Here is a 21,938-nt window from a genome sequence, read left to right on the forward strand (position 1 = left end):
GAAAAAAGTACGTACTACGTACAGAATCAACTTGTCACAATAAAACCACATTGGCGCTACCGCATTGGCACATTACAGTAGCGCATTGGCGCCGGTGACGTAAATATTGATGAAAAGCATGGATACATCTCAGGATCTGCGGGTTACCGGAAGGCTCGGGAAGAGTGATGGGTATAATGGTGCAAGCCACAAAGGGACACTGCACGCCTTCCAGCAAGTCGAATACTGCTTGGCAACTATTGAAAGACACGGTACAGCTAAGACCGTTCGGAAAACTCATTTTAGTTTGTCGATCGTACGAAAAGATGGGAAAGATATCGTAGAATATTGTAAGTTCTGATGCACATGCTGTTTATCACTTAATGATAATGGATGCATTTTTAACCCATTACATTCCGTGTTTTGCAGACTTCTGACAGCGTAATATAACAAAATCCAAAAAGAGGTCTTATTAAGAAAAGGATAAAAATTTCGTACTAGTACCGAAACCTGATACGGGACGCTGACGTAAATATTGATGAAAAGCATGGATACATCTCAGGACGCCAATGTGGACTACAAGCAGCTCTTAGAACAACAGATTAAAACTAATGCTGAACTGACAAGTGTGAGTAACTGATCTGTTTACGCTTCTGATAATACATGTAAAACTTGCGAATAACGATTTGGAGGTTGACTTAGGCTTTGGAAAGACTTACTCTGGGAGGACGCCTTCAGTTCATCCCACCTGCTCGTTTTATCAAACCCGAACCCAAGCCACCCACCCCAGCAGTTTTGCCTCCGCGTCCTCCTGCTGCTACCGCCGAGCCTGTAGCTGTGGAAACACCTAAAGATATTGAACTGCATCGCGTCAGAAGCTGTCCCGTTAATCTGGACCACGCCCGCTCAGCCTTGGCTTTAGTATGTGTGAAAGTTTCGTTAAGTGATTCTTGAGAGGTCGTCAGATTGGTTCGCTATTTAATCTGGGTCTTTTTCTTGTAGCATGGCAACCAGTCGCAAAAGCAGCGTCAACTGGACAATTACTGTAAGCAAAAACGACTTGATTTTTGCGAAATTACTTGCATGTTGCAAGCGCAGGCAGGCTTAGGAGGCGGCAAAAAAGTGACCTTTAAAAAAAGTTAAAAAAACCTTTAAAAAAGCATTTTTTTTGGCTTGGTTGATGCCTTGTTTGAACATACAGGGGTGCCGCGCCAAATTCGGACAGTTGCGTAAATTAATTTAAAAATATTCCTTTACTTGGTTTTACTCTTCTTCTTGCCTTTTTCTAGTGTAACTTTTTATTGCGGATCCAAATATGCTAAAATTTGAAATGCTGGATGGGACATTACGCAGCCGACCGGTTAAAACCAGGATGGGGTAGTGGTCATTTCCAGAGGGCTTATAACTGACCTTCTAGAAAATTCCCCAAGTGACATTTTTTCATAAAGATTTTTATAAACTGTTGAGTGGCCCTAAAGGTATGTGGTATGGGTCAGCGAAAACTTTCCCGTGATTGGTGCTCGAGGTGACTCAGAAAGAAGGTGCACCTCCCATAGACTTGAATGTTAAAAGGTGCTTCCGGAAGAATGTGGTTGCCTAGCACGCAGAGATACATAACTTCGAGATGATGTTTTTGAAGAATGAGAGATGCATTAAGGTAGAGGATTTTTGTATTCTATCTGTTTTCTACCAAGCATGCGATAAGACAGAGCAGGCAGAAGGATCAAAGAAAACACCGACAAATCAGTGGCCAAATAAATAATGCGCTGGTGCGAAAATGTGTTGAAACGGGATGTCTCGGGCCTTTTGGTCATAAACAAGAGCTTAAAGTGTTGCTCAGTGCTTAGTCACAGAGTTTTTTTACATAGTACACACATCCGACCTTCCGCGATTTCTGTGCGAGCTTTTAAAGGGCACCGTCCACCATTCTGACAATGCCTCCAGTAATATTGCAAAGGTCATGTCCCTGTCATTGGAATAGAATGAACTCAGCCGAATTTAGTAAGGGCATTAAATGGCAAACAGCCCAGCGTAAACATTTTTGGACTGTAGCATCAGTGGAATTTCTTAACAAATTTTAAATGAGAGGGAGACTAGGATGGTCTTTGGGTCGAACCACATTTTTATTCGGGTCTGCTTTAGTTTAAATGTTGCTGTATTGCAAGCCACGCCCTCAACCTCGCGACCCATAGTGAAAAACATGCATAAAGCATACAGTAATAATAAAAAATTGAATAACTAACAATTTATTAGTGGGTGGCCTACAGTGATTTTTAAGAGAAACTGTCCGAACTTGGCGCGGCACCCCTGTAGTATTCGGGTTTCAGTGAATTAAAATAGTTAGAACTTCCTTTTACTGATCCTTTCTGTTTGTTTTTATGGCACAACCATTTAATTCGAATCTGTTGAAATGCTAGTTGCTTTAATTTGAATTCATCCCCACATCCAGTAATTATTTTCATAAGTAACTCGGTTTGCAAATCTTTTTTTAGCAATAAAATATAATGATCTAGAACACGAATTATAGTTTTGTTGTGAAGCACTTAAAACACGTGGCAGGGGTTCGCAAACTTCATATTCATATAGGCGAGAAATGGTGAATTCTAAGATGAAGATCATCTTATAATTTTCAAAGTCTGCTACCTATGCTAAAATACAACTTATTTCTATCAAAATTTAATCCCATTTCCTAGACAAATAAAACATTTTCCACCCACTTTGATGTGGTTAGTCTCCCACGGAGGCACGCCCTTTATGGTATACTTTTTTATATTGTTCATGCTCATACCCGATCACGAAATTTGTTCACTATTTTTATTTGATTGTTTAGGCGAAACCTACTTGCACCGTATTGGGCGTGCTGCGGACGGGCAGACCATGTTTAGCGTTGGAGTCATTGCTCAGCCCTGCGCCGCCGATCGCTTTGGAGTAATATCGGCGAAACTGCCTAACGGGTGGGGTACCTGGACATGATTTCTTTTGCAGCAGCCATTTCTACTCTAATGCTAAAATTTATAGTGATATCGGGGAATATACGTATAACGAAAGTGATCTAATGGGCAAACCATATGCTGCACCGAACATTGGGGATTTGGTCTACTTTGTGTATCCAAATCGTGGACCGAAGGATGTCCGTACGGCAGCGTTTGTTATGCCCATGAAGTTGCAAAGTGCGAGCTGGTATCGTGCGCCAAACCACCGTGAACGTGTACGTAGCTTTAATGTTGCTGATATTCCAATATTTCCAAGTAACTGATTCGCAAAATTTTATAGGGAATCGTCCTGCGAGTGATGCGTCATCAAGGAGGAGTATACATTGGCACGGCATATAACAATGTTGTAATGTTCGCTCCTTTTCGGGCTGTGGTTCATCCATGCCAGTACACGCGCCGCGGCGATCATGTCGAATTCAACATTCCGCCAAATTACGTGCCCCCAAAGGTGATGCCAAATACAGCTGAAATAGAAATACTTCGTCCAAATGAATATGGTTTTTTTAAGGACACGAACGCCTTCAGCTTCACGGAAGGTCTGATCAATGTTTGTGTGGTGCCAGCCGGTAGTTTATGGGAAGGTTCTCTGAGTGAGGAGAAGATTGTGGGATACGTTAGTCGAGTTCCGTCCCAACAGAACAACAATACCGGTTTAATCCAGTTCATGGATGAAAAGAAGATTAATCCGGATCAAACTCTGAAGATGTCCTATATTGCTTTTAACCCGAAGGATGTTAACTACGACCACAGCTCGTTGGTGAAAATGAATCACAAGGTGAGCAAATGGTTTTCAGTGCTGTTGCGCAATTACATCAAGGGTTCTGGATTTCTAGGTTAGTTTTAGAATTCTCGCCTGTGGTGAAAAGCGAGCTCCAATAGCTGTCAATATTGGCATCGAGGAAGGTCTGGAGAAGTTCCGCGGTCATATTGTAGCCGTGTGCAACGGATATGGATTCATTGAGCATGAGCATTTGACCGATATCTGGTTTCACTTTACGTACGCTGCTTAAAAATGATCACTTGCAAATTTTACATGAGAGCTGTACGGAAACTTTTTATTTCTTTGCATCTGCAGTCGTTTACGCCCGGGTGTGGACGGCAGAAAACTGCGCATTGGATGTTTAGTTGAGTATTCGCTGCTACCGCAAAAGCCGGATAGGAGTGGCTTGCAAGCCTGTCAAGTGCAGCCGCTGTTGCATCAGTATCTTCCGGGATATCAGGTAAACATTACGGTTTTCCGATTCTACTACAATTTTAGTTTGCTTACTAAAACTATAATTAAAAAAAATTAGGATGATGGTCACTTTCTCGATACCATTTTCGACTAAAACCATGGTACCATTATTACAGAGACTGGAGGACGATGCATGGCACGTGGGAGTTGTGGAGCGTGCACTGCGAAACACTAACCCAGCACAAAGCCAGTACCATGGTTTAATTCGAACTCGCATTAACGGTAATGGTTAACTCTGTATTGCCTCCATATTAACGATATTTTTAGTTTTGCGGTCGTTTGGCTTTTAGATCAAGAAGAGGTGTATTTATTCTCCATGAGTGGTATCGTGCGGAAATACGAAGCGCTGCAGGTTGGAGATCGAGTGAAGTTTCAAGTTGGACTTGACGGACAAACTACGCTCCGTAGAGCGGTTAATATAATTCGCACGGCGTATGTGCTACAAGTGAAGACTTTGCGAGCCGATGGCGAGGTGCGTCCCCTCATTAGTAGAAGTCTTTAAATGCAGATCACATGGACGGTATCGAATACGCGTTGCAGTTTGGATTCTTATACTTTGGAGGACAGGACTTGTTTTTCCACTCTAGCCAAATTAGAAATCGCATGCGACCACATCAGGGTGACTGGGTAGAGTGTGCTTTGGCTAAAGACCGACATGGAAGATTGTGTGCATCTAGTGTGCGGATTCTGCATCCACGGTACGGTTTTACTCTTTCAGTTTACAAATAATAATTGCCTGGAAAGCGGACATTATTCCAACATGAGAAGATTGGATAAAACTTTCCTTGACTACTCTGTACATACAATCAGAATCAATACACTGATTTGTAGCGAAATGACACGAGAAAACTATGAGAAAGCGATGACACTGAATCCACGGGTAGAAGGTGATTTCCCTCGTCCGCACATCCAACCGCGTAATGGAGGCATGAGTGATAAAGACTACAGTAATATGGAGGACTTTGATTTGGATCATGGTTATGGGTAAAGTCAGACCTAACTCTACAGTAACGAAATGAAATTCACTGAATAGTGATGGTAAACTGTCTGCATATACGTGCAGCCTGCATAGAGTGATTTCGTTTTGGACGCTTCGTTTTTAAAGACCTTCAACTTTTTTCAGAAGCTCCGGGCAACCGCGCAGCCATAATGTTCCCCGAGAGCCCTATTGGCTGGTTGTCGTGCCGGATATGTTCCGTGACAGCTGTAAAGCTAAGGCTAGTCAGATTAAGGTGCCTAAGCATCTGCATGACGCTTGGCTTAACGGAATGTCTACCACCATCAACTTCAAGCCACCGGACGTTCCCGCCTCCGTGGCAACTAATTCAACGTCCAAGTATAACGGTGAACTGGGCGATTTTGAGCGAACGAAGGCTAGCGAAATTTCAATTCAGGATCTGGTTAAGGCGCAGCAGGAGTTCAAGCAAATGCGCTCGAGCACCGGTGAAAAGGGTGACAGCAACGAACTGCCCAGTATACTTCGGGGAGCAATTACTACACCGCGTACTAGCAACTGGTTGGTTGAGAGTTCCAACACTGTACGGGCTTTGCAGCCGGATCCGCGAAACTTTGTGCGCGCCACAAAGTCACACGAGTTTCATATGGGTCGTGGCCGCGCTTTAAGCCGTTATTGACGCAACTGGCATCAAATTTTAGTAGCAGTACCGGTAGGCTGCAACCCATCAGCAGTTGCATTTACCGCTCGTTAAAATTATATTGCTATCGATGTTATAATTATTAATCTTATTCTTAGCATGAACGCTCGCATCAGAGATAGATAGATATGCGAGATATGTGCTGTTATTTTGCGCTGCGCTCCCAGTGAAATAGATATCAGAAACTAATTTTCACATTTCTTTGTCTATTATTTATTATGGTCTTTTCTGGTATTCTGGTTTCTGGTGGTGGGATATTCCTGTTTCTATTGTTAATAAATACATTTAATATTTATTTCTATAAAAAATCTTAATGTTATTGCTGCGTGACCTTTATATAAATCATATTGAAGTGCTACCGTAGGCCGTAAATGTAAAAGCGTAGACGCCAAAGGGTACGGTACGGTGGCATTCCACTACAGGAACTGAAGAAACTAATTTGCTTTCCAATTATAAACTAACAGCTGGAGACAGGCCAAAGCTGTTTCTTTTACTGCCGAACCCGGAAAGCCGTTGCAAATACGGAAACATGGGAGAAGTTTTTTGTTGACTCTATTGTATTTTACTTCAGAATGTTTGTTAAAAACACACCACCATTGCTTTGCAATGCTCTTTTTGCCTTTTCAAACCCAATAAATAACCTTCATAATATCGAACACTGCAAAATAGGGGCAAAATTATATCGCAGTATTAATCTCCTTAGTGCTTGTCATTAGAAGCTCAAAATACAGATCACGGTTGTTAACAAAACAATTCTGGCGATGTACAGCTATAAATTTTGTTGCGAGATCGTTAGCTACACCAGCTATTCCGCGGTGGCCATTTTCTCCATCCCGTGGACATTAAGAGCCGAGGGTGATTCCGATGGCTTCAGCACCTTTCTTTCCACTGAAACAACCTCTTCTGGTTTATTCACTGCTTTATCCTTCTTTTTTTTCGATTTCAACCAGAATTCCAAGGACATATATTCGTCAGGCAGTATCAGCACAAGAAATGATATCGCTGTCATGACACTCCCAGCAATCTGAGCAGCATGCAAGCGCACACCGCGAAAGGTCACGTCAATCGCTACAAACATGCAACAGAACAATCGATCTCTTGGCGTCAGGTTCGGTTACTTAAGTTAAAAATCTTCGAGCCGAAACAACAGTGCATCATATTATTTTTGTTTCGGATTGATACGTACTCGTATTCGTCGCCAGAATCAAAAGCTCGGATATGGACATGAAAAAGGGATTCGATAACACCAATCCGTAACCGGCCGCAATGGAACTAACTGAAAATAACCAATATCCACAAACCAGGTTTTACAAAGTGCGTTTAGCTGTGGAGTACCGGATGACGCTATCCATGCTCCGAACAGCAAGCCGTAAGGCATGTTATGTGAGTTGAACTTTTCCACATTAAAATAAGACAGCACAATTGGGACAGGCCAGATTACGAGGCAATTAAATATGTACATGTTGGTTACAACATAAGACGTTTGTCCGAGATCCAATTCCGAAAATGCTTTCTTAAAGGCAATCTAATGTAAAGAGTCATTCAGTTTATTTTGCAGTTTAAAAGGAAAAGGTCCTGTTAATTGTACCAGATGTAGCGCATCAAAGAGCGCTGCTGCAAGTACCGCGACGATGCCGATGATAATGAAAGCGTTGATACCATTGGCAAAATTACCGTAAACTATAAGACATACTCCACCGAACGCCATGGCTACAAACAGGCTCTGAAACGGACATAGGTTGATACGTTCATCAACTGTTAACAGATTTGCCAGCTTCTTTACCCACTTTGGTCACCAGACACGCTTGAGCCATACAGCAAGTGGTGAAGAGATAGGCAAAGGCCACTGCAGAACTGGGAATACGTCAGTAAATTGATCGTGATTTTTCAAAGCTGAAACTGCAAGGTGTAAAGTGGGCTCCACTTTACACCTTGAGCTTTTGCATTTGATAAACCAGGCCACTGGTGTCTAGGCCCTGATGAAGGTTTTAACGAGCAAAGCAAAGTTTACCAGATTATCGCTGTCGCAACGGATGTCGACAGGTGCGCTAGGCCTAATATCCAGCCAATTTGCGTCGCCAGAACGGTCACAGCTGAAGGAACCATGCATGTGCCAAACTGTTTCCACGTGAAACCTCCTGGCCCATAAATGTCGGCGCAGTGTCTAACAGGCAGAAAGTTCAGAACCAAAGTTAGCTGTAGGTCAACTGCAAGCAAGGATCGATTAAGGATGTCACCTGATGTTTTCTTTAACATCGGCTTCTCGACCACGGAGCTTTCTTGTAATGCTGCTGATGAGCAAATATACGGGAAATGTGAAGATCCGAAAGGACATTTTAATAAGCAGAAACAGAAATGGCGCATGGAATTTCAGATCGGGATCGGTAAAGGCGATATTACTGAGCTGAGACGACAGCGTTATGAGGGTCACCACAATCAAAAGCATGGCGCATGCCAGCAGCCAGTTGCGTCTTCGTGCTCGCCTCTGCAGCAGGGATATCTCTGACGGCGACTGGTCCCCATTGATGCCTTTTGATATCTACTCTGCAGCAATGAACTAGTTGATATTCTTTAATGTCGAAAATTAGGAGCTACGGTAAAAAATTACTCGTTCGTCAGCAGCGTACATATCCATGTACACCAATTCCCTGCTGGATAGGCTTGGTGTAATTGGCTTTCCGCGTCGCTTGCTTGAGTCATCGTCGTCGGTAGCCATCAAACATGCTCTATTCTTCTATGACGGCTATAAGGAGCGCGGCCATTAAATATGAGGAAACGAAGAAATACTGCATCATGAGGTCAGCGCATCAAGAGACCCGAAAGCCTCCTTCCTCTATTTTCAGCTTCGCTATATAATGAGTCATAACTTTACTTAGCAACGACTAAAAGCTGGTTATTAAACAAGGTGTAAGCGCAGTATTTATAATTAATGCGCAAATACCAAAAACTTGGATATTATTGCAGTAATAACCGTGACAGTGTAATCGTCGATGCATCATGCATCCATAGTTTCTCCAGCAATGTACGATGTACATGTAAGGTGTACAACAGTACAACAGTACATGTTAAACAAGTAAGGGGGCATCCATAAATTACGTACGCAGAAAACCACGTTTTTTTCACTAAATTGTGGCAGCAGCGTTTTCATCTTGCGTACAGTATTTTATTAATACTTACTGAAACGTACAGGGTTGGTGTTAGTTAAAGAATGCATATGCAACAGCAAAAATCTGATATTAAACACTAAATAATGTACTGGTATACTAGTAACAATACTAGTACCAATACCACTACTGTACGAGTACTATAATTATGATAATGTACCAATGTTAACGTTTTTGCTGGTCGTTATGAACGGACACCTTTTGCAGCAGAGAGCTTGGGGACCTCTGGTTCTGTCAAAAGTTACGCAACTTCGGTGACAACAAACCGTTGCCTATCAGTGAATTTTAAAACTAGCATAGACTCGTTCTCTGCTCGTGATAGGTATAATTTGGTAATCACTTGACGATCAGTTAACTGGTTGATGCACCAAGTTTCTGCAATTTTTCATCAAGGTGCAGAAGATGCGCATGTTGCTACTGCGCATTTACATCACGTTCTACAGCATGCCCATCAGCAGCTAGAACCTCCAAAACAAGCCTCGGCTACACTCCTACCCGTAAAGACACTCAGCGAACTCGAATACTATAGCCAGTCTGCCATATTCCATGATTTGCATCCTGTCGAACAAAAGCTTGATCTGACTCTTGCATACGCTGCTGTTGAGCAAGCATTCGACAAGCGTTTTCTGTCGTACAGCCAAGCAGCAAACCTACGTAACAAAATTTCTGTGCTGCTTGACATCTACGGGCAACGCTTCAAATTTCAAAAGAATCTCCAGGAATTAGTCACTGGGCAGGTCAGGTACTATCAAGATCATTTTGAAGAGGTGCACGAGGCGGAAAATTTACCATGGCTAATGAAACAACAGCTTCAAGGGCTTCGTGGCGATGCGCAACGGCTCAACGAAGAACTTATCCGATCGAAAGCACATCTGGAACAACTGGAACAAGAAATTCATAGGTAAGGAGGCGACAAGCTCGAGGGTACTGTAGAGCCGCTAGTACGAGAGTACGGAGCTCTTCGTTTTTTGCAGACTGGATAACGAAAAAAAGCATCTTAACGATGCCCTGGAGATCATTCCTACGGCGAACGAATACCAGCAGTTTGTGCAGCTCATGAATATCGATCAGGAGAACGCACAGCAACAGCTAGACAAATACAAACTGGTCATCAACCGAACAGAGGAGAGCAAAAGAAGCAACGAAGCAGCCATTGTTCGATTGCACGCACGATGTCAAATGGTGAGCGAGGAGGTGGCCATCAAGCATAAGGAGCTGTCGGTCATCACGAATAAAATTCCGCATATACATAAAGAGTGTGGAGCACTGCAGTCTGAACTTCAGTAAGTTTCCTAGCGTCACCGACAAAGGCAAGAAAATTTACTTTTCCCAAGAAAACTTGCAAATCTCTTAAGAAAACATACTTTTTCCTGATCCCAGACGGTGTACAGAAGAACTACACTTGCTCAACGTAGCCAGGCATAAGCTGGAGCACAGTATGAAAACCCTTATCGAAGTCGCTGCGGAGCTTGCTAACGACATTGCGGCAGCTACTGCTGAAAAGGTCAGCTTGGAGATATTGACGGAGCATCGGTTGTATGATTTTCATGAACTGCTGAAATCCGTGGAAATGTACGACGCAACAGAAATGCACCATCGAGCAGAAAAGTAAATTGTTTATGAGCATGTGTTCGGCTCGGTGTACGTTGTACTCGTAGACCGCCGGTGACATGATCTTGCTAGAGCAGCTCTGGAGTGCGAACTAGCCAATGTTATTGCCACCTGCAAAACTTTACAAACAAACCGGTTACAAATTCTGCGTGAGCGAGATCATCTTACGCTAAAAAAGGTCAATCTGGAAAATGAAATAAGGCGTTTACGGAATGGCAATGCCAACGAACGGGAAAATATGCAGCGACTTGAAAAAAAGGTTGTGAAAAGATGTATTTGAATGGCAATGGCGCGTCTTTTTAGCGTTCTTGATATCCCTAGTTTGACGAAAAGGAAGAAAGGATAACGGATTACCGAGAGGATCTGAAAACTGTCGAGGGTGATGTGTCACAATACGGAGTTCAGACTCAGGCGAAAAAGGAAGCTGTTTCGACCCTGAGGAGGACAAAGCGAGACCGCAAAAGGAGGATGTTCTTTTCGTTTGTGGAATATAAACAGAAGAGCAAAGAGCTTCGGAAATTAAGAGATGAAAAATATAAGATGGTCTGAGCAACACACTGAAATGTTCGCTTAGTGGTTACCCCACTTTAAAACAGATTGGTAATTTAACAGGAAGCGCACCAGCGGATCTTTAACAGCGAATGGTCCAAATTGCGGCAAAAGCTTTCATCGCTCAATGAAGAATATGAATACAAGCGAGTTTCTCTGAGATTTCTGGAATCAGTTACTCTAGGGAAACGAGACCGGCTGGCTGATCTTCAGGAGCAAGGATTGCAAACTGAAAAGGAACGTCAGCGTTTCGATGATCTAAGCCGCGTAGTCAAAGGTTTTGTACACCAAAATAAAGATCGGACCATGTACATCGAAGACGAGTTGCGGCAGGTGGAGCAGACTTACCGCAAAGTTGAACTGTGAGTAATGCGATTTACGGTTAGATATCAAATAAATATGCAGTTGCCGTTTCAACTTTCACCGTACATATTACAGGAACCTGGAGAGAATAGCGGTAGAAAGGAAGCGCGAAATGGTCGCCTTACAACAGCTGGAAAAAGCGCATTTTTCGGAGAAACTTGTTCTAAAGGAGCTAGAGGATAAATATGAAAGGGAATTTACGAAAGTACTGCTGTAAGTGCAATTATGAAACAATAAAGATAAGTGATGTGTATACCGTCTGGATTGACCGCAGATTACGTCGGGAATTGGATGTAAACTTGTTGCACTGTGAAATGTTTACCGACACGTTTGAAGTTATTTCGGAGCTTCGCGCGTGTGAAGCAGCACTATTTATTGATGTGACGACTCAGTTCATGCTTCGGCTGATGGAAAAAAATCAAATTGGTAGGTCCGATTTGCTCCTTTTTTGCTTTCGCTCTAACCATCATTGCTGTTGTCTGAGGTAGAAAAGCATACACACGAGACGGATTTAAAGCACCGTGCCCTGGATGGATGCATCACATGGCTACAGAAGACTGCCGAAACAGATATCAAATTATTGTACAAGCGTTTGAAGTGGAGAAGTTCCCTTATGGAAATCTGTGTCTCTACCAGAGACAATTTAAACCGAGAGGTTGGTCATGAATGCGTACCGTTGGACTTGCTTTGGGCCTTAAATCTACTTAATTCCAATTGGTGATCAGCTAGTGGCGACATCATTGCGACGAATGCAGTTAATCAATCGCGTAGTGGGTGTACGTGAAAAAGAATTCCTTCAGCAAATCCAGATGAGACTTACTGATGAGGAAGTGCAAGATTTAATCAGGAAGGAAGAACAGGTATGAGTTGTAACCAAATGGGGACAGCCTTTATTCTCGGTGTAAAGGTAATAACGGTTTAGTTTGTAGTTAGTCGGCTTGCTGGTGAGAATGGACCAAAAGAGCTTTAGCAGTCATATAAGATGTGCTTTTCTCAATGACATTTGCAAACAAATATCGGAAGGAGTCCAGGAAAAAAGGAGTACATTTGCTGCTGTTCAAAAGGCAACGTTAGTAAAACGCAATCGGCTCCGAAAAGCAGAAAGGAACAGAAAATTGGCCCTGTTGGATATCGCAGCCGTAAAAACGAAGTAACCTATCACAAGAAAAGTTGAAAAAGCACTACAAAAACGTTTTACTTCTCCTTAATGCATAATCCTTCGTGATCGTATAGGTTATGCAACGAGCTGGTATTGTCGGAAAATCTTCAAAGCGTACACAAGCTGGCCATTGAAAAGTATGGAAAGCCTGCATTAGCAATTGAATACCCACATTATTAACCTTAAATTATGGGAAAGCTGGCAGCCGAACAGTAGTTATATGCCGGACATACAGTATTTCTGCGAAAAGCGTTCTAAGTATTTATAATATTTCGTACTGTAAACTACGTACTGTCATTTTTAAGTACTTATACGTTTAACGTTCCGTACTGTAGAATATTATCTACCTTGTGTTCACACGTTTCCCGCTTCAGCGTTTTTTGCAAACTGTGATTGCTGTGGTCTTTGTTCTGAATACTTGCAGCAATAAGCAATTCTGGAGAAAGTAAGCAGCGATGGAAGTGTCAATGGTAAATAATTATGTGCTGAGACAAACAAACAATGCCGTATAGGACCGCAACTCAACCTGGATTGCCCAAACCAAAACAAAGTCGAACAGTACACCTTCATAGGAACAGAGCACCCGTGCCGTGAAGGTCCAGTAATTCATCTGTAATGTCCGATGTTTCGCGTTGCAGCGTTCTTTCTGAATGGTGCATGTTCATATTCCGATTGCTACGCCTGTACATATCGGCTGCGCTATTTACACCGGAAAATCCTGATGTTGTTGGCCGCTGAGTATAGGCAGACCTTCTGACATCTGGCGGATCAGGGCTGCTTTCTTTTGGGCTTCCAGGACGCTGATTGGTAAACAGTTTTTCTCGAGCTGATTCTCCCAGTTCGCGGTGCTGACTTACGGATGGAAGGTTGGGCTGACCTTTCGCACGTATCGATGATTGAGGTTGTTGTGAAAGCTCACTAAACACAATGCCAAGCTCGTCAGCCAGTACCGCTCGGGCGATTTCTTCTTCTTCGGTGCCGGATAGAATAGACTCGGACGTCGTGGCCTGGTGATAAGAGCTTGGGGTGGCGTTCGGTGTTGATGTTAAAGAGGACAACATGTTAAACACCGAAAGTATGCTTCGAATAAAGAACCCCAAGATGGCAGACAGCATCTCCCTTAGTTCACCGTAGCGGTCTGCATGCCTGCTAGAATAGCGTGCAATGTTAAGGAAACTTGAGTTGATGAGGTTTTTATGGGGTTCGTTGCGCCACAGCGTCCACAGCCATTGATCCACATGGCTTGAATAACCGTCAGCTCTCAGCATCTCAATATAATTGGGGAAAACCAAAGAGAGTTCTTGGTTGGCTTCTTCTCTCTGCACTAAATAAAAGCTTAATTTGTGTTCAAATGTTTTTCGAACAATCGCTGATTGGCAATACAGTTTTCAGGCGGCTGTAACGTACCAGTCACGTACAAGAACAATGTAGACCATTCTCGGAGAGTCTATTCCCACCGAAACGCGCTCTCAAAGAAGCTGGATGGCTTCGACGGGCGATCTGTGGATCAGCGGGACCTAAAAGCTCCCGTAATTTTTGACCAGCTTCCGTTCCAGCAACCAACACAGCTTCAGATGGTCCTTCTAAAAGTGATTCCAGGGTCGCCGCATGCTCTTCCACGTCTAACGGGGTTCCCTTTGCTTGAGCACGTATAATGGCAAATCGAACAGCTTCGGGTCGATCGAACACATGCTTTTCCCTTGTCACTATTCGAAGCCCCTCGTTTTTAACCAACTCCACTACGTCGTCTTTCTTGTGTAAACAAAAATTTTTTATCAAAAGTAAGACGAAATCATAAACGCCCATGAGGTCCATATCCTGTTGGAAAGTGTTCTTAAGTCTGTCGTACGTTGAACGATCAAGATTAAGCAGGCGTAATGTTGCATCGGACACCCCGCCATTGTCCGGCATCGCCATATTGAAGGTAGTTTATGCAATGGCATCATGGAGCCGTTCTGCTCGACTGGTATGCTCTACGACTTCCCTCTTCGTAAAGGCATTGTTGTTAAGGGAACTTGGGTTGAAGAGGTAAACCGGAAGTTGAATGGTTTCTTGGTTTGCAAAAAAAATTGTTTGAATTTTTTTATTTTAAGCATATTCTAGAATTTGCCGTATTTCCTACACAATGAACATGGACTATTTGGATTTCGAAGATAACGAGGCGGATCGCTGCGGATTATCAGATATTGAGATTACTATTGTGAACGGCAACCCACCTGACTGGTGGACGCGCTCGTCCAATTGGCCACCGCCTAACGGTTCCATGAGCTTAATGACCAGGCTAAGGGTTAATTATAAGAATCTCCCGGAGGCACTAAAAACCGATTTGCGCAGTGATTATCCAGATTCGAGTAATGGACCAATACTGCGAGTGGGACCACCGTTGCATTTTGGTATAACTGGCGCGTATGCGGTGGAAAACGATTCCGTACGTTAATGATAGGTAAAGTATGCTTTGGAGAAGTTCATATTAGCAGTCAAATGCCGGTACATACTGTAAACTTTGCGGTCTTTTACGTTTTTAAAATTTCAGATGTTGTACCGATCCTTTCCCGCCTCAGATATCGAGAGCTGCACTCAATGTCCAGTGGAGAATACTGATCAAGTGGTGACCGGTCTCCGCAACCGGATTGTAAACAATATTTTGACCAACAGTCAAAATGAAGTGAACTTTTACGTCAGCTCCGTAAATTCTCAGGTACAAATACCGAATCCACAGGACGATCAACAGGATCCGGTTGACGTTACCCCGGCGAAGGAACCGGAGCGACTTTCAGCTAGGTGCGACTGCGAACAGCATTCTGATGGGAAGAACGGGCAATGATAACTGAGTGTTGATAAACGATTTTTACACACTAGTGAGGGCTTCAGTTAATGTGGGACTAATGCTGTGATAAAACGGTTTCTTTTAAAGGCTTTGATTTTTTACAACAAAAAAATAATATTTGTTGGTGCTGAAATTTATGCAAGAAACGATATTAAAAGAGACGAGATTGTTTGAAAGTATGGTACTAGTTTACAAAGTACTAGTTTACAAAGTATGGTACTTGTTAGTATGGTATGGTACTTGTTAGCAAAATACAGGAAACAACTTTGGCTCCGCGTTTCTTCTCGTTCTCGGCCGGCTTGATCAAATGATTTAGATTTTTAATAGCACCCGGCGTCATGGAGTATCGTCGGCTGCACCTGGTAAATGCTCCGCACATGTGAATCCGGTGATTAAGTTCCGTCCGAGGTTTTGGGGTAATGTGCAGCCCACATCTCGTTTATCTACATGTTTATTGTATTGTACAAGTACAAATTTCCTGTTCGATGCACAGCAAAACGTATGGCGCCGTATAAAAATATAAAAGCTTAAAAAACCAAGCTCGCTAATTGCGAAATATAAAAAGAGAGATCATGGAAAATTAAGGTACTAGCACACATTTGACAGTGTATGACCCCTATAGACGGCTCAGCAAATCAAATCCTTCAAACGACCAGTTCGAAAGATTTTCCGTCAACATCGCAAAGCCGTAATATTTATAGCTGCTCCTGTCCGGTGACTGTCCTTTTGAGCTGGATCCAACCTACAATAAATCAGAGAAAGTCTTACCCTACGCCATGAATAGATTCCACTTCAAGGCTTGCATTCGGGTTACTCCTCGTCAGTATCAAATAGACTCTTTGTCGAAAATCAAATTACGAGAGTAACAAAAGCAACATGTTACGTCAAATTTATATATTTAGTAAAAATATTACGTATATGATTTCGGTTATGAGGCGCAAACTAGACAACTAGCGTAACGAATCAATAATACTGGATTAAATAAGTTCGAAGAGTGACAAGAGACTGTCAGCTATGTAGACTGCACGAATTAATTGACAGCTGTGCTTCTAAAATTGGCGTTTAGATGGTCGGCAAACTATAGTATATCTGTCCACTGAGCAGCTGGATCACAAAAGACCGGAAATCATAACACAGGTACGAGCTAATTGCACCGGTAAACATGCAATTTTTTCTTTGAATATCCATAATTATGCTATACAGTAAATGCGACTATGCTATACTATAGACTATGTTACCCATAAGAGCCATAATTATGCTATACCTCAGGTAACACATGTGATATAAAGTGATGTGATTACAAATTTTAAGTAGCAGAATTCAGTTAACTGCACAATTAGTACGTGTTTAATAAAATTTTGAACAAAAGTAAAAATGCGGGGTTGTTTAATTACAATTTAAATGTGATCTTGTAATCTTAATGTAAGATTTTTTTGCAGAGAAAGTTGTTTAATTTCCTCTGCATCAACCAACGTAGGGAGTATCATGGTTAATCATTCTAAGGAGGTTTTGTGTGCGAATGAATTCCCAGCACGAAACGTTACTTACATCAATAACGCTCCGTGCATCAAGGACCATATCCCTTCCCGCAACTTGACATAAATTTGACAAACTTCCACCGGCGCCAAACTCGGTTGTCAGGAACAGCCACAAAGAGTTTCTAGTTGGGCTACATCAGCGGTTTGTCCCACCGAGAATTGGCATACCATAAGTTTACGGGATTTCTCCATACCGACGCCGCATACGGTGGCCGATATAAGGAAGGGTTCCCCGGTCGTAGTCGAAAGTTATGGTCATAACTGCCACTGTACACGGAATTGCCGCTGCCGTCATAATTTACAACAGAACCTGGTGAATTTTCATCAGTATTGCTACTGTAAACCGGCCAGCGGTTATTATGGACTGCGTTGACATCGTTGTTTCCGTATAAGGCTGGACGTGATGCAGTTATTTCATCCGCGACATTCTCATCCATGCCGGTGCCCGCCACAGCAGACGGGTTCGCAAGTGCCGATTCGCTGCCAAATAATTGCACTACATTCGGTGGCAGAGAGGGTGCAACAAAATCCATGTCCCTGATGTGAAGAAGATAATCTTCATTCAGCAGCCCGTTGTTCCAGTCCTCCGTCTGCCCAGTCGCCGGCACCGGAGTTACAGGGTTCCATGTGAAGAAATCCGTAAACGGTTCCGACGTACTGAACTGATAGGGCCGACTGATTGTATCGCACTTCAGAATCAAAATCCATGCAGCACAACAAGTGCGCATGAAGGGCACCGTGGCGTGGTACTGATCCCATTTATGCGTAACGTCATCGCAGAAGTTCTTCACAGTTTCATTGGCCACATCGAGGAAGTATCCGCAGACGATACCGTTCTGTACAGGACCAGATAAAAGGCTCATATCGGATGTAGGCTCCGGGCAGCGCTTTATCGGTGTCGGCTTTGGTGTGTCTGTTGATGGCTTTGTTGTTGACGCGGCCGGGTTTGGAATTGTCTCCGTGTTCCAGGTGAATGGTTTCACAAACCAATCGGACGCGCCTGTAGTAGTGCTTGTATCTACTGGATTTATTACGGGTGCAACGGTAATCGGCGCATTATATGGAGGCGACAGCGTTGATTGTGTCAAGGGTGACGAGTCCCAATTCGGTCGCCAAGTCCAAAAAATCTCCGTTGGCGCATTGCTAAGTGTCGTCGTGGAATCAACCGCTTGGCTGGGTGAATCGGTAACCGGGCGAGTTGGGACACTGGCCGCAGCTGGCTGCGAAGAATTCTGATTTGGATCATTACTTGTGGCCGCAGATCCATTGCTGCCGGCAGCGGTCGCAGCGACCGATGGAACCCTGGGTTGAAGGTGAAAATTTTGGCTAATGTTGAAACCCACATCCGCTGTCAGATTGCCCCCGGGATAATGATTGTTTGATTGTACAACTGAAATCTTAAAATTCCCCGACAGAGATGCCACGGCGTTGTGTGTGTCGTTAACAGTGTCGAGACTCAGATTAATGAGATTACCCAGGAACGGTAGACTGTTCAGATTGTTCAGACCGTTGACAGGGCGATTATTCGGGTTTACCATGGGATAATACGCACTGCCCATGTGACCATGGGATGGGACGAATGCGCTGATTGGTGTCGTCGTGAGTGGCGGGCGTCGTGTAGGGAGTGTCAAGATAGTAGAATAGTTTATAGCGGGAATAGTAAACAGAATTCTTATATCAGGCAGCGGATCGCGGCAGACGGGGACATTCGGAACTGGCTCCGAGCCCGGTAGACGATAAAACGCTAAATTGCCATCATCGGCTATGGGATAAAATACTGGTAGACTAGGAAGTTCCACTTCTTGACACACCAAAACTCGATGGTTTCGGCGACGGCTATCAACCACTGGTAGCGGAAACGACACAATTAGGCAAAACAGATATACACAGCATGAAGCGCAGTTAATAAGCATTTGTGAGTACGGCGGCTGAAATGGATATTACCCATATTATAGTGCTTGTGTCATCACATTCCCGTAGTACAACACTACCATGACCCCGAGCACAGCCATGTTCTAGATGATTATGCAAGTAGTAAGGCAAGTAACAGTACTTAGCTGTAACTTAATACTGATTTAGGAATGTACGTTTGCAAGCGTACTTTATCTGTTTTCCGTGCAAGCGTTGCCGGGAGAATGAGAATTGGATTATTAAACATGCATTTACAGTCATAGTTCAGGCACACAGCCCTGCTGCCTGGAGGTTCTAGTTTTCATGGTCGAATGGTCATGAGTGGAAATACGGAGCTGAATTCGGAATTTTGTAAGTAGTAAGTACTGCATTTCTACTACTATCTGACCTGATTCAGTAGAAGTACTGACAATCCAGTGCGGTATTGCAGCATCGCATTTGCTATCTATATACATAGGCAAGAGTGCATCCTGCATCCAGTTCGTGAGAAACATGGCTCGCAATGTTTTATACTGTGAACTCAATCGGAAATTCTGGATATGAGTACTGGTTAATTTGCCGCTCAGATCGTATGGCATTTTCCTTATGTTTGACTTATTTTTAAAAAGGTCATTAACTCTAATTTTGAACTTTGTGTTTTCGACGCAGCAACAGTAATATCAACTAATTTCTGTTAGCCAATACTGCTTGAGTAAATCATTTTAAGACTGAAGTCTCTACTATAAGAATTTTAACCATTTCTTGATTTTTCTAATTTTCAGTTCACGTGATTAAACATTGCTTAACAGGCGTGAAAAAAGGCGTGAAAACAGCGCGAGTTCCACCGAAGTGCGAGAAGAGGCTACCCTTAGCGAGAAAAAATGGCCTTTCAGCTCGTTGACTGTGCTGTACGTTACCGTTTCCAGTAGTTACACAAGTTAAAAACAATCTTTGGCCAGAAAATTTTCCCACGGTCATCACCGCGCAGCAGAGGAATATTTCTTTTCGGTGCCGGCAAGTTGTCTGCAGCCGCAGGTGAACACAAGTTGCACGCGCATTTCGAGCTTAATTGGTATACTGTAGTTGTTCAATGTTTTGAGCGGAGCCAATTTTCCATTACAGGCGAACCCAATTTACATCCACAAACAGAAAACCAAATCTTTGAAGGTTTTTATGGTCTACTTTGGGTGGAAACTCACCTAAATGAATTAATATTGCTCTGAAATTTTTCTGCTGACGTTTTGGCGTAGTCGAACCAGTTCCCCGCGCCCGTTTTGGCGTTTGAAACAAGAGCTGTTTTGAGAGCAGTGCATGAATACTATATCCGCGTTTCGGACTATGGGCTTTCAGAATATACGGCTTTCGTATTACTGATTTTGGTAGGTTTCCTCTGGTATGGTGGCCCTTGATGTACAGTATCGCACACGGGGCAATACACAAAATCTGTTTCTGGAGAATCTGGATAGAACTTTTGTATTAATTTTTACGCTTTCTATCTGTCGGCAGCACAAAAACACACAAGCTAATTAAAAGCTTTAGGATCTGAAATTTCTTTAAGAACAGTGTTTTTATATAGCATTATTATATCTTTGAGGTAAATAAATTGAAACGCCCGCACTTAACATTTGATAGGGTTGCAAACTAAATTCGTTTTCCTTCAATAAATATTCGCACAAGCGTAACGCCTGCCAGAAATACCACAATATACGGTACTTGTACGAGTATTTATGATAATAAAACTGAGTGGTCAAAGGTTAGTCGGTTGAGCTTGAGCAGGCGCGTGGGGTTCGGGGGGAGGAGCGGTCGGTTGCGCTTGGTTCTGTGTGACGTAATCTGGCTGTCGTCGAACTGGAACATATAACTTAAATTCATGTGGCACTTCCTCTTCTGAATACAACCGGTCTGCGAAATAGATACGGCGAAGGCGGCAGTTGGCGTGGACCTACAGACAAAGTGGTTTATTGCGCTGATTAACCGAAAATTTCAAGGATGGAAGAGAGGCCTTACAGTTATCCTAAGAGTTTCCACATAGTTTGTTCCATATGCTCTTCGAACGAAATCCGACAAATTAAACTGGACTTGGTTCCATCCATCATCTAGTCGCAAGGGCATCGTACATATGAATGGCTTTACCCGGGTGGCGGTTTGGTAGTTGCTAGCACGAAAACGTCTCCGTACGTTTTTGTCATCGATAACCTGAAGGAAAGGATAAATTCAGCTACACGAAGATGCACTGTATTCCAACGCTGATATTTTGATTTTACCTGAATTTCAAACGTAAAATATTTCTTCAGATTTTTGACAATCATGACCAAAAACGGCAGCTTGATCGCCAAAACCTGTTTCTTTTCTGGAGGGCATGTTATCCACGTTGTGCTGCGAAACACAATTTTTTATGCAATGATACTCCTACCGAAGTGCATGAAATGGTACCTTACGTTACTGCTCAGCAGCTCCAAAACAAGGCTTTGCACGTCCGCATCCGTAATTCGTTTGATGTGGCCGTTGTGAACCTTGAATGATTTTTTAATTTAACACAGTTTTCGGCTTCCGGCGCAAGGGCAACATAACAAAAAATATCCGCGATTATTATGCATTCCCTCTTCAGCCGTACCTCTGTTGACCATAGTTTTAAGGGTTTGCTGCCCACGCTGTACAAAACGGACATAAAACCGCTTTGAAATGTATTTCTGAACATGCTGTCGGGTTTTGCAAAAACGTTAACTTTTCAGAACGCAAACACTGTGAAAAGCAGCTTTACGGCCTCATATTTTCATGTACACACTACTTTTGTTCTTACTGCCAGTAGTTGTGGATTTCTCACCGTTGCTAACTTACTGGACCAGTAGCGTCATGCCGCACGTTCACGAACATCTCTGGTTTTTGCAATTTTGTTTCAAGCTTAATCTTATTTCACCTATATACAAAGCAAAAGCCATGTTTGAGAGCAAGTGCAGAACAAATACAGAATAACAC

General features: G+C 43.0%; 7 protein-coding genes across 16 annotated transcripts; 3 read left to right on the top strand and 4 right to left on the bottom strand.

Annotated features, from left to right (window-relative positions):
* The first annotated feature begins 169 nt into the window (after positions 1-169).
* Positions 170-6,216, top strand: LOC129590062 (uncharacterized). Of its 2 annotated transcripts, none has more exons than XM_055485036.1 (15): positions 170-329; positions 409-607; positions 682-900; positions 982-1,024; positions 2,810-2,933; positions 2,998-3,187; positions 3,253-3,420; positions 3,481-3,747; positions 3,806-3,969; positions 4,048-4,192; positions 4,323-4,428; positions 4,497-4,678; positions 4,747-4,904; positions 5,038-5,190; positions 5,330-6,216. In XM_055485036.1, exons 2-15 carry the CDS (start codon positions 518-520, stop codon positions 5,838-5,840), a joined length of 2,520 nt encoding a protein of 839 aa, XP_055341011.1. In that variant the 5' UTR covers positions 170-329; positions 409-517; the 3' UTR covers positions 5,841-6,216. The 2 variants fall into 2 exon arrangements, with proteins under 2 accessions (XP_055341011.1, XP_055341012.1); XM_055485037.1 differs by having other exon boundaries at positions 5,333-6,216.
* A 189-nt stretch (positions 6,217-6,405) lies between these two features.
* LOC129590185 (putative thiamine transporter SLC35F3) lies at positions 6,406-8,720 on the bottom strand. Of its 6 annotated transcripts, none has more exons than XM_055485263.1 (8): positions 8,470-8,720; positions 8,099-8,400; positions 7,873-8,025; positions 7,649-7,715; positions 7,555-7,584; positions 7,197-7,386; positions 7,048-7,137; positions 6,406-6,929 (listed from the first exon to the last, which is right to left on the bottom strand). In XM_055485263.1, the coding sequence occupies exons 1-8, from the start codon at positions 8,575-8,577 to the stop codon at positions 6,667-6,669; spliced, it is 1,203 nt and encodes a 400-aa protein (XP_055341238.1). In that variant the 5' UTR covers positions 8,578-8,720; the 3' UTR covers positions 6,406-6,666. The 6 variants fall into 6 exon arrangements, with proteins under 6 accessions (XP_055341238.1, XP_055341237.1, XP_055341242.1 ...); XM_055485262.1 differs by having other exon boundaries at positions 6,409-6,929; positions 7,450-7,584; positions 8,470-8,719; XM_055485267.1 differs by having other exon boundaries at positions 6,410-6,929; positions 7,450-7,584; positions 8,489-8,718.
* Positions 8,721-9,176: 456 nt separating this feature from the next.
* Positions 9,177-13,367, top strand: LOC129590195 (flagellar attachment zone protein 1-like). 2 transcript variants are annotated; one of them, XM_055485283.1, is made up of 12 exons: positions 9,177-9,926; positions 10,000-10,308; positions 10,406-10,633; positions 10,709-10,895; positions 10,958-11,179; positions 11,249-11,547; positions 11,624-11,761; positions 11,823-11,974; positions 12,037-12,203; positions 12,274-12,408; positions 12,478-12,698; positions 12,782-13,367. In XM_055485283.1, the coding sequence occupies exons 1-12, from the start codon at positions 9,388-9,390 to the stop codon at positions 12,885-12,887; spliced, it is 2,703 nt and encodes a 900-aa protein (XP_055341258.1). In that variant the 5' UTR covers positions 9,177-9,387; the 3' UTR covers positions 12,888-13,367. The 2 variants fall into 2 exon arrangements, with proteins under 2 accessions (XP_055341258.1, XP_055341259.1); XM_055485284.1 differs by lacking the exon at positions 12,782-13,367 and having other exon boundaries at positions 12,471-12,662.
* LOC129590196 (uncharacterized) lies at positions 13,056-15,040 on the bottom strand. The gene is made up of 2 exons (XM_055485285.1): positions 14,126-15,040; positions 13,056-14,031 (listed from the first exon to the last, which is right to left on the bottom strand). The coding sequence occupies exons 1-2, from the start codon at positions 14,622-14,624 to the stop codon at positions 13,274-13,276; spliced, it is 1,257 nt and encodes a 418-aa protein (XP_055341260.1). The 5' UTR covers positions 14,625-15,040; the 3' UTR covers positions 13,056-13,273.
* On the top strand, positions 14,728-15,703 carry LOC129590198 (uncharacterized). Of its 2 annotated transcripts, none has more exons than XR_008690719.1 (2): positions 14,728-15,150; positions 15,241-15,703. XR_008690719.1 is itself a non-coding variant. In XM_055485286.1 (2 exons), exons 1-2 carry the CDS (start codon positions 14,833-14,835, stop codon positions 15,529-15,531), a joined length of 594 nt encoding a protein of 197 aa, XP_055341261.1. In that variant the 5' UTR covers positions 14,728-14,832; the 3' UTR covers positions 15,532-15,703. The 2 variants fall into 2 exon arrangements, 1 of the variants encoding a protein (XP_055341261.1); XM_055485286.1 differs by having other exon boundaries at positions 14,728-15,135.
* A 266-nt stretch (positions 15,704-15,969) lies between these two features.
* LOC129590150 (uncharacterized) lies at positions 15,970-19,168 on the bottom strand. The gene is made up of 2 exons (XM_055485196.1): positions 17,083-19,168; positions 15,970-16,276 (listed from the first exon to the last, which is right to left on the bottom strand). The coding sequence occupies exon 1, from the start codon at positions 18,983-18,985 to the stop codon at positions 17,204-17,206; it is 1,782 nt and encodes a 593-aa protein (XP_055341171.1). The 5' UTR covers positions 18,986-19,168; the 3' UTR covers positions 15,970-16,276; positions 17,083-17,203.
* Positions 19,169-20,419: 1,251 nt separating this feature from the next.
* On the bottom strand, positions 20,420-21,928 carry LOC129590121 (cilia- and flagella-associated protein 20-like). Of its 2 annotated transcripts, XM_055485150.1 has the most exons (6): positions 21,801-21,928; positions 21,577-21,613; positions 21,396-21,475; positions 21,227-21,338; positions 20,970-21,158; positions 20,420-20,904 (listed from the first exon to the last, which is right to left on the bottom strand). In XM_055485150.1, the coding sequence occupies exons 1-6, from the start codon at positions 21,815-21,817 to the stop codon at positions 20,710-20,712; spliced, it is 630 nt and encodes a 209-aa protein (XP_055341125.1). In that variant the 5' UTR covers positions 21,818-21,928; the 3' UTR covers positions 20,420-20,709. The 2 variants fall into 2 exon arrangements, with proteins under 2 accessions (XP_055341125.1, XP_055341124.1); XM_055485149.1 differs by lacking the exon at positions 21,801-21,928 and having other exon boundaries at positions 21,577-21,755.
* Positions 21,929-21,938: the final 10 nt, after the last annotated feature.

The sequence above is a fragment of the Paramacrobiotus metropolitanus genome, unplaced genomic scaffold (assembly GCF_019649055.1).
Source record: "Paramacrobiotus metropolitanus isolate TYO unplaced genomic scaffold, Prichtersi_v1.0 Parri_scaffold0000039, whole genome shotgun sequence".
Taxonomy (NCBI): domain Eukaryota; kingdom Metazoa; phylum Tardigrada; class Eutardigrada; order Parachela; family Macrobiotidae; genus Paramacrobiotus; species Paramacrobiotus metropolitanus.

Coding starts and splice junctions, on each gene's coding strand:
- LOC129590195 (XM_055485283.1), top strand. CDS start 9,388: ATGCACCAAGTTTCTGCAATTTTTCATCAAGGTGCAGAAGATGCGCAT. Junction 11,548..11,623: donor ACTTACCGCAAAGTTGAACT/GTGAGTAATGCG, acceptor TACATATTACAG/GAACCTGGAGAGAATAGCGG. Junction 12,699..12,781: donor ATCGCAGCCGTAAAAACGAA/GTAACCTATCAC, acceptor GTGATCGTATAG/GTTATGCAACGAGCTGGTAT.
- LOC129590198 (XM_055485286.1), top strand. CDS start 14,833: ATGAACATGGACTATTTGGATTTCGAAGATAACGAGGCGGATCGCTGC. Junction 15,136..15,240: donor ATGCGGTGGAAAACGATTCC/GTACGTTAATGA, acceptor TTAAAATTTCAG/ATGTTGTACCGATCCTTTCC.
- LOC129590121 (XM_055485149.1), bottom strand. CDS start 21,660: ATGTTCAGAAATACATTTCAAAGCGGTTTTATGTCCGTTTTGTACAGC. Junction 21,476..21,576: donor TAAAACTATGGTCAACAGAG/GTACGGCTGAAG, acceptor AAATCATTCAAG/GTTCACAACGGCCACATCAA. Junction 21,159..21,226: donor ATTTTACGTTTGAAATTCAG/GTAAAATCAAAA, acceptor CCTTTCCTTCAG/GTTATCGATGACAAAAACGT.
- LOC129590196 (XM_055485285.1), bottom strand. CDS start 14,624: ATGGCGATGCCGGACAATGGCGGGGTGTCCGATGCAACATTACGCCTG. Junction 14,032..14,125: donor GAATGGTCTACATTGTTCTT/GTACGTGACTGG, acceptor GCTTTTATTTAG/TGCAGAGAGAAGAAGCCAAC.
- LOC129590062 (XM_055485036.1), top strand. CDS start 518: ATGAAAAGCATGGATACATCTCAGGACGCCAATGTGGACTACAAGCAG. Junction 901..981: donor CCCGCTCAGCCTTGGCTTTA/GTATGTGTGAAA, acceptor TTTTTCTTGTAG/CATGGCAACCAGTCGCAAAA. Junction 4,193..4,322: donor AGTATCTTCCGGGATATCAG/GTAAACATTACG, acceptor CCATTATTACAG/AGACTGGAGGACGATGCATG.
- LOC129590150 (XM_055485196.1), bottom strand. CDS start 18,985: ATGCTTATTAACTGCGCTTCATGCTGTGTATATCTGTTTTGCCTAATT.
- LOC129590185 (XM_055485262.1), bottom strand. CDS start 8,577: ATGGCTACCGACGACGATGACTCAAGCAAGCGACGCGGAAAGCCAATT. Junction 7,585..7,648: donor AAGCGTGTCTGGTGACCAAA/GTGGGTAAAGAA, acceptor TGTCCGTTTCAG/AGCCTGTTTGTAGCCATGGC. Junction 6,930..7,047: donor GATTCTGGCGACGAATACGA/GTACGTATCAAT, acceptor GCATGTTTGTAG/CGATTGACGTGACCTTTCGC.